Source organism: Trichechus manatus, unplaced genomic scaffold (genome assembly GCF_000243295.1).
Source record: "Trichechus manatus latirostris isolate Lorelei unplaced genomic scaffold, TriManLat1.0 scaffold00002, whole genome shotgun sequence".
Lineage (NCBI taxonomy): Eukaryota > Metazoa > Chordata > Mammalia > Sirenia > Trichechidae > Trichechus > Trichechus manatus.
In genome coordinates, this window is record NW_004443938.1 from 27,600,219 (window position 1) to 27,621,886 (window position 21,668).

The 21,668-nt window shown below is 36.0% G+C and overlaps 1 protein-coding gene across 11 annotated transcripts in view; it reads right to left on the reverse strand.

The window, feature by feature from the left end:
• Nucleotides 1–21,668, reverse strand: part of UTRN (utrophin) — a 627,344-nt gene that overhangs the window by 268,568 nt on the left and 337,108 nt on the right. For all 11 annotated transcript variants that reach the window (XM_023729352.1, XM_023729345.1, XM_004368852.2 and 8 more), the window contains one exon: nt 20,464–20,653. In XM_023729352.1, coding sequence (XP_023585120.1) covers nt 20,464–20,653 — 190 coding nt within the window. The remainder of the gene's footprint in view (nt 1–20,463; nt 20,654–21,668) is intronic.

The window sequence follows — 21,668 nt, forward strand, 5'->3', positions numbered from 1 at the left end:
CTGGTCACAGTCCACAGTAACAAACTCATATAGTTTAATCATTTACACCAATTTTCTTATTCAGTTGGTGTCAACAGTCCATCTCAGAGGCCTATAAAATATACTTTTATAATGTAGGCCCATAAATTCCAAAATTAGAATATATCCTTATTAAAGCAGTTCAGCCATTGCCACTAAATATTAATATGTCCTGGGACACATTACTTAACACCTCTAAGACTCTGTCTCCTTATCTTTAAAAAAGAAGGAGCTAAACTTGAAGATATCCAAATTCAACATCAGTTATTAAACTTTATTATTTCAATACCCATAAGAAAACTCTGTATTCTTACCACTCCAGTTCAATTTACATAAGAAGCTCAGAGAACCAGAAGACAACTGAGAGACATCTGACCAGAGAAGCCCTCCCTGCTGTGGATGCATTTCTAGAAATCACTCCAGTTTTTAAAGTAAGGATGACATTTGGCATAAGTAAATTATTGAGTTACTTAATCGTCTAATGAAGTACTGATTCTCAACCACATACGACTTCCTGAGATTTCGGTTTACATTATAATTTCTCAAATCTTCCACTAGCTTCCTATCAAGGATTGCTGCTCAGCTTTTAGAAATAAACATAATAGACCATTAGGATTCCATTACAAGCAATTACTTCAAAAAGAGCAAATGTTTCCCCTTCTTTACCACCACTTTGTATAAAGATCTTCCACAGTGACAGGCTACATAATGAAGCAATTTAGGGTTTGCTTCAAGAATTAAAGCAAAAAAGTGCTCCATCACTAGGGTCATTAATTTTGGTTATGCGTCACCTATCAAAATTGCACCCTCAAAATAAAGATTATGCAAAAAATCATCTGATAATTACCAGAATGTTTAATTATTATTGAAATTCAAAGAAGATCTTCCTCAAGCCTTTCCAAGTTCTACATGTGCCCACCAGCATCAACAATTACTACCGTATAGATTTTTAAAAATTATGGCTGCCCTAATTTTAGACTGACTAAAAATTTCAGGGCATTCTTTTGACTAGATATTGTCGCCTCAGGGGCCATTAGTCCTACTCTGAAGACATGGTCCCTTTCAGTAGCCCCAACTTGAATCTAAGTTCTTCGGATGATTTTACTGGCAGAGGAAGCACCTTAATATGGAAGCCGGCTCTGTGCCGTAGGAAAGAAGAAAAATGAAATGACCCCTGCACTGCAGAAAGAGATGAGGTGGTTGGCATTCAACGTTCTGCTGCCTGAGTTGAGACACACAGAAGCTTTTAGTCAGTGAGTTCTTCTACCATCTTCAGAATTTATTACAGCAGTGGGCCATGGCAAAAGCATATGTGGATAAATACTGTCCTTTTTTTTTTCACGTTTATGGAACAAGAAAGTACTAAAGATTTAATAAATCAATTTCAATAATATTCTATCTCTGGATAGAAAATTCATAAACATTAAGTCACTGGTCCTACAAAATATTTCTAAAATAAATAGAATGTGTACTATACTCAATGTCTAAATGAAGAAACTGAGATCTATCCTTTGGGTAATATATAACATCAAGCAGCAAGTAAGTAATCAAACTTAGGTCTTCTGATTCCAAATTCACCATTTTTCCCATTATACTTTACTTTTACTTGATCTAAATAATTAACATGAAAAAGAAATTACATATTTTATTGTGCTATAAGCTTTATAAATCATTTAATATAAGCTGTCATATTTATTATTAATAACTCAAAAGCTATCAAATGCTCTAAGAAGTTGTAAATTTATCACAATAAATTAGATTTATTTTTCCACGCATATTGTCTAACACAGTATCAAAGTCTTTACTCCCAAGCAAATGTTAATAAGAAAAAAAGACAGAAAGTAGATTTTTGATTAGTGGTTGCCTAGGCTTGGCGGGGTGGGGGTGGAGTGAAACAGAGAGTGATTGCTCATGGTATGCTTGTTTTGTGGGGGGCGAAAAATGTTCTAGAATTAGATTGTTGTGATGGTCGCAAAATTCAGTAACTATACTAAAAACATTGAATTGTACAATTTAAAAGGGTGAATTACATTGTACGTGAGATAGCTCAGTAGTTAGAAAAAAATAAAGTATAGCATCTCTGCTATATTATGTTAACATTGTAAATCTAAGAAAAAATTGAACCTTAGATTATTTATTCAACATTTTCAAATACCTGCTTTGCTCCAAGGAGTCTTCTAAAATAAAACATGGCCGCAAATCCAAGAGGTTGATAATTTAGAGGGGGAAACAGAGAAATAAACAGCTGATTTCAATACTAGGCAAAGTAAAATACAAATTCCATGAAAATAAGTACACATAAAATATAATGGAACATATTAGAATAGTCTCTTGAAAGCTCTAATATGAAGCACCACCTGGCTGTGTGACCTTTGGGCAAGATATTTAAAAGCTTCTGTAAAGCAAAGTTCTACATAAATGTTAAAGCCTTCTTTCCTCATACATAAAATGAGGAACTTCGTTAAATAATATCTACAAGTCCTATAAACTCTGAAGTACTATGAATCTATAATTTAATATTAAACACAAAATTGACTTCCACTGTGAATGATTTTTCATTTTTGCTTGAAATGTGTCATTCCCTCATCTATTGAGTCATCAGAATCATAACTGAAAGTATAACCTTCTTTGACCCTCCCATAGGAACATGACTTACACCAAAAGCAAAGTTGTACGCTTGAAAGGAGATATTCTGAAGAATTATATCCTTATTTCAAATAGTAAAATATTATGTATTTTTTTTTAGAATTTCTCCAAGGTTTGAATATCTTCAGTGTTCACAAACATTTTTCCTTTAAAATGGACTTAAGCTTTAGAAATAGTCAAAAGTCAAAGGATCTTGCATACATGTCCGATAATCAAAAAACTAATATTTTTTTTATTAATATGGAAATGCAATGAAACAATTTTGGAGCCATTTCTGACAAATAAGTACTAAATGTTCTCTGAATACAGTGAGTAAACTTTTGTGCCCATGTCTTTATTCATTCAGTTGTCTATTCCAAGAATTCTCTACACGATTAAAACTCTACCTACCTCTCAAGATGCATTTTAGATATTACCTTTTCTGTAAACACTTCGCTGACACCTTCAAGTCAGAACCTACTATTCCTTCTTCTATGTTCTAACAACCTCTAGATTTATTAGAGACAGACTTTCTATCTGGGGTCATGAGAAAGGCTTAGAAACAAACAGTGGTGACGGTTGCACAACATTGTGAGTGTGATTGATGCCACCAGACGGTACACCTGAAATGGTTAAAATGGCAGCAAATTTTAGGTTGTATACATTATGCCAAGGAGCCCTGGTGGCGCAGTGGTTAAGCGCCCAGCTGCTAACCAAAAGGCCTGCGGCCAACCTACCAGCTGCTCCATGGGAAAAAGATGTGGCAGCCAGCTTCTGTAAAGATTTATCGCCTTGGAAACCCTATGGGGTAGTTCTGCTCATCCTTTAGTATCGCTATGAATCAGAATCAACTCAATAGTGATGGTTTTATACATTATGCCTCAATAAAAAAGATAAATTTAAAAAAAAAGACTTTGAATGCTCAGGTCCTTTTCGTCCAATTATTTCTATTGTAAAAACGTATCCCGGAAATAATCAGAGTGTAGTCAATTACTTTTTAGGATGTCCACCACAGAAGTATTTATCATAAGAGAAAAATAACCTAGTTATCTAACCATAGCAGATTGCTTGAATAAATTATAATGAGAGCATTAAATGGAATTTTATTTACAATATTAAAAAAATCATGATATATCCAAACACCCTCTGGGAGAAGATAGTAGGCTTGAAGGCTGAGGACTATAGATAGGCTGGGGGGACATCTATGTCAATTGGCATAACACAGTACATAAAAATAATGTTCTACATTCTACTTTGGTAAGTAGTGTCTGGAGTCTTAAAAGCTTGTGAGCAGCCATCTAAGATAAAAGTAAATGGTCTCTTCCCACTCGGAGTAAAGGAGAGTGAAGAAAATCAAAGACTCAAGGGAGCAAGTAATCCAAGGGACTAATGAACCACACGCACCACAGCCTACATGGCCCCGAGACCAAAAGAACTAGGTGGTTCTCAGCTACTACTACCGACTGGGATCACAATAGAGGGTCCTGGAAAGAGAAGGAGAAAAACGTAGGACAAAAAATAAAATTCATAAAAAAAGACCAGACTTACTAGCCTGATAGAGACTGGAGGAAACCCTGAGACTATGGCTCTAAGATACCCCTCTGACTTGGAACAGCAGCCATTCCTAGAAACCACTTTCCAGCCCAGCAATAGACAGGCCTATAAAATAAATAATAACACCTGAAAAGAACACAGTCCACAGAGCAAAGAATTATTCGAGATCAAAAGGGAAACATTTGCCCGAAAGTAAAGATGAGAAAACAGGAAAGGGTAGGAAAACCAGATGAAAGGAAACGGGGAAGCCTGGGCAGAAATGGGGAGAGTGCTGACACTGCGGGGACCGCCGCCAGCGTCATGGGGCACTTTGTGTACAAACTGTTGAATGGGCAACTGATTTGCTCTGTAAGCTTTCACCTAACACAATAAAAGGTTTTTTAAAAGTCATGACATAAGAAATGTATCATGACATGCAAAAACGATCATGAAGTGTAAAGTTTAACGGAAGAATACTATATCTCAGATGAAAGCTAAATAGCAAGCAGCATCCCCCTGCTTCTGTATTGCAACCACCCTGGCCTGAGACATGCCCGTCTCCTGACAGCTTGCTCTGCGTAGGTGGATACCCACCTCAGTCTCTTTAAATTCTGAACCCAGAGTAAATACTGTCCCAGATAATGTTTTCAACCAAAACATTATGTTTTCTATAACTCAGTTCCCTTTTTCTCTGTCTATATAAACTCATGCAAAGTATATCCTGGAAAACATAATGCCCTTCATTCTATAATATTTTGAGCCAAGTACCAAATGCTTCCCCCGCCCCAAACAAAGGCTATATATAATTAATATAGACCTATACCAAAAAACATGGAGTCCTGGTGGTGCAGTGGTTAAGAGCTCGGCTACTAACCCAAAACATAGGCAGCTCAAATCCACCAACCTCTCCTTGGAAACCATATGCGGCAGTTCTACTCTGTCCCATAGGGTTGCTATGAGTCGGAATCAACTCTATGGCAATGAGTTTGGGTGTTATACCAAAAAAAAACAGTAAATTCAGTTGTTTTAGGGTGAACTTAGACTCAAAACTGATGGTATTATAAAGCATAATTCTTAAAAACATTGAGAAATACATCTCTGTACTTCATCCCACTCTCTAAGCAAACATGTTTTTTTTCCTCTTGTATTGCTGCAGTAAAGATGACTTCTTTCTTGGCTTTGTGTTTAGTTTCTGGTAATGGAACTGGACTGCTTTATAATACGATGTTTTATGTATATCAGTATTGTATCAGCTTCATTGTGGGTTAGCTAGATTTTTAGCTGCTATTTAGGAGCCTAATCACTATCTAGAGGAACCCTCATAAATTGGGAAATATCCATCTATAAGAGTTTCTGTCACAAACTGGTTGGTCAGGGGAAGCTTTTTCTTCCTCCTCCTCAAGCTGAGTCTCAGAGAAAATAACAACCAGGCAGAAAACACTTTTTTTTTTTTTTTAAACTCCATTATTGAAAGCACTGGTTCTTAACCACGGATGGCCAAGTTTCCAATTCAGACCCAGTGAGTCAAAGTTGGTGGGGCATGAACGCTTTGGAATAGCTCCCTGGGTGACAGTGATGTGATTTAAAGGTCACTTCAGCGATGAAGATAATGAGGATGATAAGAATACCAGCACATCGGAGAGACATGGGCCACTGCCTATGTTCAAGGCCCTGTGCCAGGCACATTACATGGATTACCTCATTTGATCCACATAGTGACAATGAGTAACAAATAGAGCCAGCACACACGACATTTATTATTTGCCAGGCTCTGTTTTTAACATTATACATACAAACATACATATACACATATATATGTACATAAATTTACTTAATTCTCATAACAATCCTATGAAAAAGACAGCCTCACTGACTAATTCCAAATGCATTTTTGAAAAAGGAAGCCACAACTCAGAGATGTTCAATGACTTGTCCAAGGTCATACAACTGGTACATGGCAAAGCCAGGACTGTGTGAATCCACACAGTCTGACTCTAGACTAGCATGATCCCTTTTATCATTAAAATACTCAGAACAAATTATTTGAACTTTCTTGTTTTACATGGAAAATGTAATGTTGCATCTTCTGTTTATGCTACCTGCACATATCTATGGCACATGACAGTCATTCAGTACATGTTCTTCTTTGAATTGAATTGTAAAGAAAAAGACAAATTTGCTATTTAATGAAATGATCTAGTTTAGAAAATTAGAAGAGTCTTTCTTTTCAGCTTATTTTTTAAGGAGTTACCATTTCCTTTTAAATATAATGCTAGAAAACTACATTTGGGTATTGAGAAATAGGTTCAGTGAATACATAATTCAATAGTTGTGGCATTGAGACTCAAACTGAACTAAATTATGACTCAAAAACCAGAACCAACTATATTAATTCGCATTACAATGAACCAACCCATCTTTTTTTACAAAAGCGCAAAATGAGCCCATTAAAAAAACATCCATTATATAAGTTTAAACTAGAACAAAATCTTTACTCTCTTCAAATTATATAGCCAGAACTCAAATATCAAAATAGTTTGAAAGAACGTATTTCATTCTGTTTAAACTACTGGGAGAAAACAATTACTTTCCCACCCCACAAAACTAACAGCAATAAAATATCCATTACTGATGATCTGTTTCTTCACTGTAAAATGAAATGGTTGAATGAGATGATTTCCAACATTTCCTCATGCTCCAAGATTCAATAGTTCACATCTTAGAGTACAGGTTAAATTTCTTTAGACAATGAAATGCACATAAAGATCATTTAGAATGAAACCATATCTACTACTTAGCTAACATGATCTCTCTTTCTATACCTTCTATAGTGTATTGCACAATTTAGTCAAGTATAATTCCTAAAGCTATCTGAAATTATCTGTTGATAACACTGGATCTAGAATCAGAAAACCTATGTTTAGTACAAGATGTACCATATATTAGCTGAGCAATTACTGGCATGTTCCTTAACCTGGCAATTTAAAAAAACTATTTTCTCCATTTGTTACATAGGAATAATGATAATCTCTTCCCTACTTACCTTGTAAGGATATACAATTATATAATTTAATACTATATTAATGATATAAGAGAACTACACACAGTAAACTCTGAAACACTAAAAATGTAAGGAAATCTTATCAGGAGTTGCAATATTTTTTTCCAATAAAAGCTCACAGTTATTTTACTGCTGTACTCAATCACTTTGCTCTGAATTTACTTAAAGGAAAAGCAAAACAGCAGTCTATTGTGAAAACTGTTGACACCTTCTTCCATTTGATATGTTTCCACAATGCTTAAGCTATACCAAGCCATACTTTCATATCTACTAAGCATTAAAAGACGCTATCTGCTTTTATCAGTGAGCTTAGCTATAAATTAATCTTTTAGAATTCCATAGAACTGAACAAACTAGAGGAAGAAAAATGAAAAGAAATCCTCAGATACACTTCATACGCTTCCCAATTTCAATTATTTGGACTCATTTACCTTGCCCAGAAACGAACAAACTTCGTGAAACTGAGAAAGTCACCATAGCATGAAATTTTCCATATTCTTCCATCTCTATGGCAGGAGCTCTACTAACTACTTATTTTAGAGAGCTAGGAATAAATTACTAAACATACTAAGAGAAGTTAGCAGTGCTCACAGCAAACAGTAAGAGGGAGGAAGTAATGTCTGTACATTTAAAATCTAGAAGCCCATACAGGCTGGAAATTTCCATTTGGAATGTACGAAACTTTATCCCTAGGAAAACACAAATCATCAACAATGTAGACCCAGTTATCAAATAATACCTTAAAATTAAAGGGAACTTTTTATCCATCTCCATAGTACCATCTCAACTCTCAGAGAGGGTTAAATGACTTTCTGTTTGTTCCCAACTTGTACCAGTATCACAGTTATAGATTTACTCAAATGATAATGCAATCTTGGCTGTTAAAGAACTGTTTAAAATGTAGTCGTAAAACGGTTACTAATTATTTTTTGGTTAAGTGACAAAGCATTACATCAGATCTAATTATACCGCATTTGGCTAAAAGTCATTGATAGTGTGAGCGTCTGGTTAACAAAATGTTAGTTAATTAGAGCATTAATTTTTTTTTTTTTAATTCTGAGAAAAACATCAACTTGGGGAGCTATGACAAAACAGGATAGGGAGCCACCAAAAATAGCACTGCTGCTTTTGGAGGCCACAAGAAAATATATAACCACGACAGGTAGGGATTCAGGTATTCTTCTCTCAACTCAGCCTCAATTTTATCTATAATCTCAACCAAAGATAAGAATACAAGAAAAGGAGCCCTGGTGGTGCAGTGCTTAAGCACTCGGCTGCTAACCAAAGGTTGGCAGTTCAAACCCACCAGCCACTCCATGGGAAAAAAGACCTAGAGATCAGCTGCCATAAAGATTACAGCCTTGAAAACTCTATGGGGCAGTTCTACTCTGTCACACTGGCTGGCTATGAGTCAGAATCGACACAACAGCACACAACAACAACAAAGGAAACCATCTGCCCTGGTGTTCACACAGTTCAAAGTAGACAGGTTAGATGTAGCAAATCCTTCTGCATTTGGCATTGTTCTCCATTAAATCTCAGCCTTCACACATTTTCTGAACTAATCAAACCAAGAGTTTCTCGCGAAACCAAGAGAAGACAATACTTAAATGATCAGGAGGGAGTCTACTTCCAGGCTAGAGGGGCTATGCTGATCTTTTCTATGATTCACATTACAGGTGTGAGTTGGTTATCGGTGAAATCCGAGAACTGGCCTTAAATATATACATCTCAGGATTAGATCATGACAAAGTAAAGCTCCATCTTCCCAGAACACTTGAAGATTTAATTATTCAAGAATAGCAGTTTTCTACCTTAAAAAAAAAAAGTAGGGGAAGCTTTGGGAACAAGAAATATGAATTTTAACTACATGGAGAGGTAAATCATTTGAAAATACACCATTCCATTCCATGTCTTCTTAAAAAACACATATTCAAACTTAACTAGGTCTCCACAGAGGGAAGTCACACTTATAGATGAAAAACTGTGTCTAAACTTACTCTACTGATAAATCTGAAAATGTGTTCAGAGATGATGTGCCCTTTGTGATCATACACTGTTACCCATGGCACTACAAGCACCCACATAGCAATATGTTGTGCACAGGTGAAAACACACACATACACAGAAAGAGAGAGAGAGATCCAGACTTGCTGGGTGGAGTCTTCTGGTCTCTCTGGATTTTTTTAGAGTACTCAGAGGCAGCTTCTCTGACATCACAGATATGATTTCCTAGGGATGATTTTTGAGGTTAGCACTGTCCTGAAAGTCTGAGCGCTTCAGAAGGCTAGGCTAGGAATAGGCAGGGTTTCACTGCATGTTTAAATCAATGGTCACCAAAATGGTGTATACAGACCACATAGAGTGAAAAAGACAGTCAACGGGATACAAGAAGAGAAGAGTAAAAAGTTTAAGAACAAAATTATGCTCTATTGATACTTAATATGTTATTTTACCATGGCATATGTATATAATTTTTAAATGACTACATATATAACTATATGTATGTTTTTATTGATAGGACTACATGATCAAAAAAGTTTAAAGATGATTAAAACCATTTAAGCAAACAGAAGTTACATTACTTAAATCAACATTTTAAAAAAATGCTTGAGTCATGAAGAAAACTCGTCACCCTAATTATTTTTTCTATTTTTCTCATTTTTCTATACTGACTCATATACCAATCCACTTTACAAAAAAACTGCTTCTACCATGTTCTCAATTGTTTTTTTAATGAAAATCGGCATGAAGAAAAACAGGACACATAAAATCCCTTTTTGACCCAGCATAAACTCAATCAAATTTTAATCCAAAATTGTAGTGATAAACATCCCAAAATAATCACATAACAATAAAAACAAATTAAAGTCAATTTTTTTTTAATCATTGACATTCAGCTTTGCTTTTACTGTGCTCTATTAGAAGAAAAATTACTTCTTATAGCCATTAATATTTTAAAGTAACTAAGCAATCAAAAGCAAATCTGGAAAAATTAGCATCTAGTGTAGAATGATTTTAGGTCATCAGGGCAATTTCAATGCTGCTAATTATATCTCCAAGTAAGCAACAGTTATGTTTCAGTCTCCTGCCTAAATTTTATGGGATGTATAACCAGGAAGAAATATATTTAAAAGCAAAAAATACAAATGAATGGGTAAAGAGGCTGAGAGAGAGAAGGAAAGCTATTTTAACTCTGAGAGCTGTGAATTCTGTAAATGCCTCTTTTCATATCTTCCCCCCACACACACCAAAACATACAGGGAAAAATAAACCACAAAAGGAGAATATTCTACATAAATTTTCAACTGTGTCACATATAAACTGTTTTTTTGACAGACAAGAGAATTATGAAAATATGCAAAGAAACCTGAGGTGCCACTAAGAGAAAGTCTGATAAAACATTAGATTTCCACATAATATGTAAAAAGAGATCCTGAAGAGGAGGTAAAGAGGGGATAAAAATATCAACAGACATTAGATTTCAAAGTTTCAGTATGATTTTAAATAGTCAAGTTTCCCCTTAGATTATGCAACATTGTTTTCTCAGTCACTTCCATCTGAAAATTTGTTTACAATAGACTGCTTGTATATTTTTATGGAATAACACTGAAACATACAGCATTTCCTCTCTAAGAAACTAAATTTAGAGAACATAGGAGGTATAGGGAGAGATAAAGTCATGATAGCATTTTACAATTTATGGGAAAGAGAATTTACAGTATCTTAAAGCAAATAAATACCAAACCTACTTAAACTTTTAAGTACTAAACACAGGCTACTGATAATTAAAATACAATGAATTATTTTCTGTTGATATAGATCCCTATGATTAATGTTCCAATCAAAAAGAATTACTCACAGTACAATGTTAGTAGTTGACATGGCAATTTAAGTAACATTTAATTCTGCAACTAAATTTTTATTTATATCACATGAATTTAAATATTTTAAGAGCTAAGATCAGTTTTCAAAATATATCCATGCAAATTAAATAAATCTGTTGCTAGCTCATATATTTCATAATATTTGTGCCACTTCCCAATCTGATTTCCTAGTTCTTTAGCTAAAATCTCATATATCACTGACTTATACTGACACCTGCTGGAAAGTACTGGAACTGTATATTTCTCATTTCATTATCTGGGCAGCTGTTAATTTTGTATCAAGTGAAAAGAATATGTAGAAGATAACATTTCAACTGCAAATAATACAAATTTCTATTTTCTAAAAGGGAAAAAAGTAACATTCATTCTGAACATTTAAACATTTGTTTTAATGGTTTATTAGGAAACTATAAACCTCAGAATGCCTACTCAAAGAGTAGTTTTTGATGGGAATTAACTTACCCAATGACTTTAGTAACTTAACTTTCACTTTTGGGCTATCATTGTAAAACTAACCTTCTCCACTACTTGAATTCCATTGGTTCATACCTTGGACAAAATACTTTGGTGGCATGACTTGAAATAAATATCTGGTTTTGTGAAAGTATGCATACAAATGAATCAGAAGAATGACCCAGCTAATAAAAAGATGCTGTATATATTCATATTTGTAGTTCAAAATAAAAATAAAAATCATGTATTAGGAAATGAGCTTTTTCTCTATTAACAAAACTACTTTTTCCTGAAAAAAAAAAAAAGTTTTATCAAAATAAATTGATTCTTTGAAATGGACCAAAACACAACACATTAAAATAATCAGGTTTATGAATTTTTGCAAGTAAATTATTAAACTGTTAATATTAAGTGTTAATTAACTTCTTACACAAGCAAATGAAAACACTTCTAAGTATTCCTGAATAATATGCCTCACTACCATAATCTGCCTTCTAAAACTTTTTTTTAAAAAAAGGTTCCAGACAAATACATTTAATTGACCAAACTGTAAGAATGATAAAGTTAATTTTGTTTTCCAAAACCACTGTTACATAAACACAGTTTAAGTGCTTGGCTATGCCCTATTTTACATCATCCGAAAAACAATATTGTCCAATAGACAGTTGTTCCAATTACAAATGAGTTGGAGCAGCTAACTGGGCAACAGGATACATTCTTAAGAAAATGAAGGAAATGGTACTAAGACTATGACACAAAGGAAGAATATGGTAGGTACTATGGAGTTATATAAATTTCTTTAACATTCTGGTTATAATTCCTTCCTTCCTTTTATATCAAATCACTCCAATTTTTGACAGAAGTAATGAGAAAGCTGATTATGATTCAAATAAAGCAAAACAATGAAGAAAATGTAATAGCTAACTTTTACAAAGATGCAGCAGCTCAAGGAGCGGTTTATGTTTAGGATGACACAGTATCTGAATTTTGCAACTGTCAAACAAGTTGCCTTCTGAAAGTCTATTTAACACACCTGTCCAAATGAAATTAAGTTCTTCATGTTCAACTATAATATATGGAGCTTCAAGAACACAGGGAATTTTTTGATAATGAGATGAAGTCTGATGGTTTTAAAAATGTGCTTCAATTTTTTTAATTGAAAAAACAATTATCTATAAAGAGATAGACAGTTTTTAAGTAATCTATTGAAAGATTATTTTAAACTCTTCTTTTAAATTTATTGAAATTTACATAAAATTAATGTCCCATTCAATATTAAGGCACAGCAAAGTACCCCAGAGGTAACAGGTCTTAATGAATGTAGTTTTGACATCTTTTCTCCAAAAATTTCAGTAACATCTCAGAAGACAAGGATTTGTCAGCTGCAAAATATGCACTAAAACAGCACTTACTTCAAGTTGCTAAACAAATTTAATCAAGCAGTTCACTTTAACAGTTTTTACAGTCAGTTACTAACGAATCTTTCCGTGATAAGAATCCTGTAAGATTAGTTTTTCGAGCCTGAAACAGAGCAGAATGATCAGACATCCGAGATTCTTATTTTCACTCAATTACCTTACAGAGCTTCTGATACCGAGGAGAAGAAACTGCCATCCTTTGCAAACGATGCAACAAAACCACAACTTTCTGCAGAGACGTTCTCACCACTGCCATCATTTTAAGTTTACCACACTTCTGAAGACACCTCAGAATTTGCATTATAAATGAAGAGCAACGATCATTTCCTCCAGGTCACTAGACCACGATTTGCCAGTTCTCTGAGCATGCTCGCTTCCAGGAATGCATTTGAAAGATACAAGGGTTTAGGTTCTGGGGGAAAAGAGGCTGGTATTCTTTCAACTTCTTTTCAATTTAAACCACGAACATCAACGCCACACAGGAAAAGCCCCGGCAGATGCTCACAGCCAGTACTTGCTCAGCCCGTGGTAGACAGAAAATGAAGCAAGTTGTTGAGCAGTCAGACGCTGCCTGCTGCTGTAAAGGAGTGTGCTCAGTAGCCAAAAAAGATATTAAGTGAAACATTAAAGCTGAAGATACAAGGCAGACATCCCCTGGGAACAGAGATTCAACATAGCGCCACAGTGCATGCCTTGGAGCCGGTTTATATTGAGAGAGAGAGCAGCAGTCACTCTCTCACTCCAAGAGAGATGCATTCAGTCCCAGACTATATGCAGCTCTGGCAGCGCTCTGTGGGATGAGGGAGTAACAGATCCTGTTATAACAGGGAAGGATTACCCAGTAAGCCAGGTACGCACAACCTGTCTTGTGCTTACTTACTAACCTGTAGTGCACAATTTCACCTATTTTATACCACTTCAAAGATGTGGTGAAACCCATGTGAGATTGTGCACTACAGGTTAGTAAGTAAACACAAGACAGCCTACGCGTACCTTGCTTACTGGTTAATCTGCCCCTGGTAATAAATCCTGAGAAGAGCAGAGGGTACCTGACTCTTATGATATCAGCCCATACATGAAGTGCTAATAAATCACCTCCCAACAGGTCTCAGGGCAAGACTGTATAAAATAACAAAAAACAAAACAAAACCAAAAATACCTACAGGGGTTATGTGGCTTTACCTAAGAATCCCTAAAAGCAGGGCTGTCCGATAGGCGCTCATACACCTAGCCACGAAAAAGCCATTAGAAATCAAACAGGTTAGGACTCCTCTAATAAAAAGGCAAAGTTAAAAAAAAAACAAAAAAAACTTAAAACATCTGTAATTGACCACCAAGCATTCCAAATGACTGCATTTCCCTTTGGACAGCATTTTCATGATCTCATTTTATTTGCCATAATGCTGCTTTAATTTTATGCATAAGAAAATATAAGACCATGATTACAGCATGTAAAGATCTGGTAGAGAATTTTTGATTTTGGTTTTTATATGTATGCGTGCATACTTAAGACACATTTTATACTGCAGCTTGAATGCCAGTGCAATATCCATTGGGGTGAAGGGCTGTTAGGAGATTCAATTCCCATTTTAAAGATGAGCAAAATAACCTAGAATGAACCAATGACGGGGACAAAGAGCAGAGCCAGATATAGAACCCAGATGTTTCTCATTATCAGTGTCTTGCTCAAACTAATAACCTGCGCAATACAGTAGGTTCAGCTTTCTGTACCACTATCATGATAATTTAAAAGAAATTACTTGGAAATGCGGTCTTAATTCAAGGAGTTGTGCATATGATATGGTTCCTCTGATATTTAAGGGCCCATACCACTTAATTATGTGCCTAACAAGCATTTTAAAATATTTCTTTCTTTTCATTCATTCCACTGCCTTCTCAATCCTTCATTTTGCATGATGGAAAGTCCTACACCGGGTCTTAGGAGTTGTGTTTATCAAGCCAAGCTCTGTGGGCTTCTGTTTGCTTATTTTTCTCCCGTGCAGGTCTATACTGAGAATCTCTACTGCCTCCCTCTGGCTAGGCTAGCAATGTCAAAATAACTATGTAAAGCCAAGACCAGATGAGGTACTCAATGATGTAATTAAAATTATTATGTTATTAGGCAAATATACAGGGACAGAAAGGAGATTAGTGATTGCTTAGGCTGGGAAGGATGGGGAAATTGAGATATGGAGACTGACGGCTAAAGGGTCAGGGGCTTCTTTTTGGGGTGATGAAAAGGTTCTAAAATTGACTGTGGTGATGGTTGCACAAGTCTGTGAATATACTGAAAACCATTCAATTGTACATTTTTTTTCCTATTTATGAATTATTTTTCTTATTGTACTTTAGGTGAAAGTTTACAGAGGAAATTAGTTTCTCCTTAAACAATTAATACACATATAGTTTTGTGGCATTGGTTGCCATCTCCAGGTTAATACTCTCCCCTTCTCAACCTTAGGTTCCCCATTACCAGCTTTCCTGTCACCTCCTGCCTTCTAGTCCTTGCCCCTGGGCTGCTGTGTACATTTAGTCTCATTTCATTTTATCGGCCTGTCTAATCTTAGGCTGAAGGGTGAACCTCCGGAGCGACTTCATTACTCAGCTAAAAGAGTGTCCAGGGGCCATACTCTTCGGGGTTTCTTCAGTCTCTGTCAGACCAGTAAGTCTGATCTTTTTTTTCTTTTTTTGGTGAGTTAGAATTTTGTTCTATCTTTTTTTCCAGCTCTGTCTGGGACCCTCTATTGAGATCCCTGTCAGAGCAGTTGGTGGTGGTAGCCAGGCACCATCTAGTTGTGCTGGACTGTCTGGTGGAAGCTGTGGTAGTTGTGGTCCATTAGTCCTTTGGACTAATCTTTCCCTTGTGTCTTTGGTTTTCTTCATTCTCCCTTGCTCCAGACGGGGTGAGACCAGTGGAGTATCTTAGATGGCTGCTCCCAAGCTTTTAAGACCCCAGACGCTATTCACCAGAGTAGGATGTAGACCGTTTCTTTATAAAGTATGTTATGCCAATTGAGCTAGATGTTCCTGGAGACCATTGTCCCCTCAGGCTAGTAATTCAGTCCTTCAGGGAGTCTAGATTTATCCATGGAGCATCCAGGACCTTACCTTGGTCAAGCTGTGCTGGCTTCCCCAGTATTGTATACTGTCACACCTTTCACCAAAGTTACCATGTACTGTACACTTTAAATGAGTGAATTGTATAGTATGTGAATTATACCACTATAAGCTGTTATTTTGAAAAACATGAAATTATAATTCCTATCCCTCAGCCAGTAGTGGGTGAAGCTTCCATGAGAGACATATTCACGCTCCAAATACAGTGCTGGGTAGGAGAAAGATCTAAGACAATCTAAACAATGAAAGTCTGTACTTGTGGAACAAGAGGATGAAAATTTAGCTAAAAAGGAACATCGCAGATGAAAATACAATAATCCTAAACACAAATTATTAGAAGTAAAAACAGTCACTTATCATATCACTACCCCAGAAAGAAAGCCACGCAACAGGGTTTTACCCAGGAAAGAACCACAGCATCTCAATTAACTGGTACCACTAAAATCTAGAACTTAAATTTTAAAATATAACTAAAATAATAATAATATCCTAGAATGCAGGCGAGAAAATTAAGAATAAGTGCATTTGAATTAATCAACTGGTTGGGAAGTCAATAATAGGTTTTCATTCAAAAGCAAAAAAAAAAAAAAAAGACTCGACATTTTTGGCCAAATTCTTACATCTGAATACAAAGCCAGAGTGACAACTGCACGCCAGGTGTTTTGGGTTAAACTGTGTCCCCTAAAAAGATCTGTTGAAGTCTTAACACCAGATACATGTGAATGTGTCCTTATTTGGAAATAGGGTCTTTGCAGATACAATTAGTTAAATTAACATACGGTCCTACTGGAGTAGGGTGGGTCTTAATCAGATATGCTTGGTGTCCTTATAAAAGAAGAGACACACAGCCAGTGAGACACACAGTGAGAATGCCATGTGAAACCTGAGGTAGAGACCGGAGTGACAAAGTTAACAAGTAAAAGAATGCCTGGGGCTACCAGAAGCTGGGAGACACAGAACAGATCTTCCCCTAAAGGCTTCAGAGAGATCATGGCCCTGCTGATACCCTGAATTCAGACTTTCAACCTCCAGAACTGTGAGAAAATAAATTTCTGTTCTTATAAGCCAGCCAGTTTGTAATACATTGTTATGCAGCCCAAGGAAACTAATACATCATGCATCTCCTCCTGGATGTTACTCAAATGCCGTATTTCAACACATACAAAATGGAATTTACCATCCCACCACACTCCCCACTAACTTACATGCCTGCCCAGATATTTTCTTCTCCTGTATTCCCAATCTCAGGACCTAATACCAGCCAGCAATCTCCCTTGTCTGTTCCTCTTCCCCCTCCCTTGGGCTTCCTATACTATCAAGTCACCAGGTCTAGTCCTACTGCCATTGCCTCAGTTCTGGTCACTATCACCTCCAGCCTGGATGGCTACAACAATATCCTGACAGATCTCCTGCTGCCAGTCTTGCCCAGATTAAATCCATTCTCTATAATGCCATCAACTAAACTCCTACAAAGCAGACATCTCATTGCAGCACTCTCATGCTTAATATCCTTTAATGACTTCTCCTCATTGCCACCGGAATAAAATATAAAATACTTAGCATGGTATACAAGACTCTCTATGACAGAGCCAACTCAATTCTCCAGAAGCTTCTCTCCAGCAAGTATCTGAAAGTTCAAGTTTTCTCTTGACACTGGCTCTGTTGAGGATTAAAACCTAATAGACTTGCAGCAGGGCAATGAAATATAAATACACTAATCCAAACAATCATCTTCCCTTCACAAAAATGGCATGTATCATGGCATCTTTCCAGCCAGAAATGAATCTTCACCTTCCACTGTGTTTCCAAACTATCCTTTTATCAAAATTTACCCAAGATTCACCTCAAACGGAAAAAAGAAGAAACTTCTTCATCTTCATGAAATACTCCCAGGGGCCTGCAACAGACAGTCATAAGACGTGAAACGGCATAACCGGGGAATGAGTCACGTAAGCAGTCCTACACACGCCTCTTATGCATGGAGCTCAGATACTCCGAGAACCTTATTCTGTCATCCTTAATGCATACATAAACCACCTGTCACCACCACCACCTCACCATAAAATTTATTTTATGATTTCAAATGCTTTTGTACATTCATCTGCCTTCAACAGAACTCTTTGCAAAGGTTCCATTTTAAATGTCTGTGCACGTGCACGAAAGGAGAGTCATTAATACAAAAGCCCACAGGAAAATAAAAATCCCCTTGCCTCTGAAATACTCAGCTAGAGGTCCTACTTCTCCAACAGTCACCTGCCTATAGATGCCCAAAATAAAATCACAGGTTGTTTTTTTGAATAAAATGGAGAGGATGTTTTAAAATAAAGAGTATTTAATAAAGCAGCAGGGAGATGGGAAATAATGCAATTTAATACAATGGGGAAAATCTTCCACGTAAACAAATGTGTGTATTTATCTTTAGATTACACAAAAGAGATTTTAATAGGCTCTTAATAAACGTTCCCTTTAATTTTCCTATGAACCAAAACAGACTATTTTAGCAACACTAAATCATTATTAAGAAGCAATTACCATAAATGTTTTACTGAATTTTAGTATTTTAGAAAGCAACTTTTCTTTCTTGATGCTGTTTGCTGTAAGACAAGTAATCCTGGGCTTAGTTTATTTTTATTTAGAAAGAGTTTAAACATTTCTATTCACATTTATCTCTTCCACAGTTTGAACAGTTATTAAATACTGAGAGAAGTTTTGGCTATGGCGAGACTATATTCCAAGATAAAATTGTGCCACAAAACATTATTAAACTCTAAAACAGGGCCGTGTTTACCAAGGTTCAAGCCTCTTTTTTATCTTCTATAAACTGTTTCCTATTCGAGTGCATAGGCTAGATATCTACTGAACTTAGTACTATTGCATAAATTAAGTATAAGTACGCATTTATAGGTCAGCCTTATAGTTCTTGAAGTCATAAAAAATAGTATATTCTAGTATCTATCCACAGTTGGAGCCCTCTATAACCCGTAAAAATCAGGTAATCGCTAAAAGTTTTATCAGTTAACATTTCTGGTGATTCATAAGGTTCTAGAGGTTGAGACAAAAGAACAGATTCAACTTCAACACTTGGTCACACTCATTACCCAAATGTACTGTGCAAAGAAAAAGAAGAAAGAAGAGTTATTCCGATAGTTAACAGCAATGTCTAAACATAGATTTCCAGCAAATTAATCTTGAGAACTCAAGAGAAAGACACCATAATAGTGCTTATGCTTGGGAAGAAGTTATAAGTAAGTTTAGTCCCAAAAAGTTTCTTTTTTTTAAATTCTGTAACATTTTAGTACACATAATTTCCAATTTAGCAAAAATCTATGAGAACAATAATAGTTCAAAGAAAGCCTATTTTGTCCATATCCACATATGGCTAACATTTTACAAAAAGTCTTTTGATATTTCAAGGGAAAAGAGTTCCTAAGAAGAGATTCAAAAGGGGCCATCATAATGAATTTCTAACAGTGACGTTAGGGTCTAAGGGCAGCAGTCAAAGTATTTATTTAGGATGTGCACACACAGCAATGCGTAGGCAACAATATGTAATAATCTAACCACTGCCCTTGAAGAACCACGTGAGAGATGACAATGGAGCCTGTGTCACACTGTCTAATGGATGTGTGAACAGATGGCACAAACAAGTGACCAGATGTAAAACTGTGATAGGCCAGGAGACTTCGCCATTGAGATGGGTTTTGAACCAAGCTGTAACATGAGAAGGGAGTAGGCATTCTACGCAGAGAAAATGGAAGGTTCAAGGGCTCTGAGCAGTAATACTAGGAGAAGAAAAAAAGATTCATACATGCCTCATAAGATTCCTCATAAGTTCTTTTTAAAGAGAAGGTTTCATATTACCGTAGTTCATGGAGAAGAAACATTCAAACTTCACACTGAATATACAATCATAGTTATCAAGGTAAAGATATAAAAGTGATACCTTCAAGGCTGATATTCTTAGTTGTAAACTAAGCCACAGTGCCTCTGTGGCCTTTATATTAAGTATTTATAATAAATGGAAAAAGAAACAGCTGCATGTGAAGGAAAATGCCCTTATAATTGAGGATTCAATAAGGCTGATTGTAACAGGGCTAAAAATGACAGAAAACAGAGTATCTATGAGCCTATGAGTCTAAATAAACAATTACTACTGGCATAAAACAGGGTATAATTAAATAAAAGAATTTTAAAGGTCTTGTTTCAAGTAACAAATTATTCACAGGGGAGCAAAATTTCATAACAGAATAAGGTGACAATCTTATCTTTTAACAGTAGTAAATTTCACATAGATGGATCAAAAGAGCACAACGCAAATAAAAATACTGGTTGTAGCTTCCCATGCACGTACCTGCATCTGCTGTTTGAGCTCCCTGGCCATGGTACTGTCCTGAAGAGCATTCTCCCGCTGAGAGGCATCCTCAAGCACATTAACTGTGGTTTCTCCTTCTTGTATCCACTTGAGGAAGTTCTCCAGGTCCCTTCGCGAGGCCTGCACTGTCCTCAGCTCAGCCTCCAGGGCACTTTGTCTGTCAGCAATGCTGAAAGTAACAACACGACAGGCACGTCTCCATTACTTACAGTGTGACACTCCACATCATGCACACCGAAATAAAAAATTCACAGACAGCTACAAAGGAACCTGGGAGCCCTGGTGGTACAGTGGTTAAGAGCTCGATTGCTAACCAAAAGGCTGGCAGTTCAAATTCACCAGCCACTCCTTAGAAACGCTATGGGACAGTTCTACTCTGAGTTGACTCAACGGCAATAGATTTGGTTTTTTTGGTAAGGTAACTGGGAGATTTATCTATATATGTATCTTGAACAATCCTTTATGGAAGAGTAATGTAAATTGTGGGTAGTGCCTGGGTGGTGCAAACAGTTAAAGTGCTAGGCTGCTAACCTAAAGGTTGGAGGTTTGAGTCCACCCAGAGGTACCTGGAAAGAAAGTCCTGGCAATCTACTTCTGAAACATCAGTCATTGCAAACCCTATGGAGCACAGTTCTACTCTAACACATATGAGGTCACCATTTGAGCTGGATTCGACTCAACAGCATCTGGTAATGTGAATTGTGAGAAGAGGGAAAAGGAAAGAGACATAAATGTTAACATCACAGCCACCAATATTACAAAATAATTACGATCACATATTATAAAGCCTAATTGTAGGTTTGGTTATTCCCCTGTATATTTTACTCCAAAACTTTGTGTGATGCCTGACATTCAAAAGGCAGTATCTATTAATATTTATAAAATGACTGACTAAAGGGATTTAGAAGAATTAAATCAGAAGAAATATTTAAAATAAAATAACAATAACTTAAAGGGCCTATTTTACGTATTTTTAAGCAATTCAAATCAATATAGGTTAATTCTTTAAGCTCATTAAATAATATTCTGCTTGGAAGACACCCAAGGTTTTAAAAACCCTTCATTAAATCTACATCAAAATTAGCTCTTCTGAACACAGAACTCTCTTGGAGTTACCTGATTTAACAGATACACACACTTGTTAATTCAACATTTAGAATTCCAAAATAAGAACACAGCTCAAT